Below are 1,006 nucleotides of genomic sequence, written 5' to 3' on the forward strand. Positions count from 1 at the left end.
GGAGTGCTTTCAGTCCGTCCGCGAGCCCGTTGCCAAATTCCACTTCCTCTCCTGGCCATGTCCCGCCCTCTTCAGCTAACGCCAGGACAGAAGAGGAACCAACCAGACTGCCTGCACACCTTCGTGAGTGACACACACACACACACACCTCCGACATGCTCTATACAACAACCTGAGACACACACGCTCACACACACACTCTCTCTCACACACACACACGCTCACACACACACTCTCTCTCACACACACACACGCTCACACACACACTCTCTCTCACACACACACACGCTCACACACACACTCTCTCTCACACACACACACGCTCACACACACACTCTCTCTCACACACACACACTCTCAAGCTCAAACACCCACTCTCTCACGCTCACACACACACACACACACACACACACACACTTTTGTTCCAGCGTGCTGCACTGGTTGAGTTTGACGTCACTGAACACATTCAGGCTGAGGCAGCTTCAGACCGGCCCTTCTGCCACAACACAAACCCAACCGTCAGGATACGACTCCAATCTCAAAACCTGCGATTTCATTAAATATATGCACTGCATGATTCAGAGAGAAGAGCGGTTTGCTTTATTTTACATGATAGATAGATAGATAGATAGATAGATAGATAGAGAAATAAAATAAATAAATAAACACACGCTCTTTATTTCACAAAATAAAGTGAACTGTAACATATTAAACCCAAAAACTCGTCATACAGTGGACTAACAGTACAATTTGGGAGCAAAAATGATTGACACTTTGACCTGAGCATGTTTTGCTCAACTGTTTTTTCTTTAATTGCTAATGTGATCTTTTTACACCACAGACTGAACGAAATGAAGCACTGCTTGGTAACCGGTTGAGCTAGATTGGTATTATCTAATTGTGTTCTTAAATTTAACAGCTGAATTCATTACATACCTTTCTATCAAAAATTAGACAGCTGTTAGTATGACAGTATTTACACAACTATCAATACTTACAGCTGAAT

At 43.6% G+C, this 1,006-nt stretch overlaps 1 protein-coding gene across 1 annotated transcript in view; it reads left to right on the plus strand.

The window, feature by feature from the left end:
* LOC107698007 (transcription factor ETV6-like) overlaps nucleotides 1-1,006 on the plus strand; it is a 24,021-nt gene that overhangs the window by 4,592 nt on the left and 18,423 nt on the right. The window contains exon 2 of the mRNA XM_016498916.1: nucleotides 1-123. Coding sequence (XP_016354402.1) covers nucleotides 1-123 — 123 coding nt within the window. The remainder of the gene's footprint in view (nucleotides 124-1,006) is intronic.

Source organism: Sinocyclocheilus anshuiensis, unplaced genomic scaffold (assembly GCF_001515605.1).
Source record: "Sinocyclocheilus anshuiensis isolate Anshui unplaced genomic scaffold, SAMN03320099.WGS_v1.1 scaffold2204, whole genome shotgun sequence".
Taxonomy (NCBI): Eukaryota; Metazoa; Chordata; class Actinopteri; order Cypriniformes; family Cyprinidae; genus Sinocyclocheilus; species Sinocyclocheilus anshuiensis.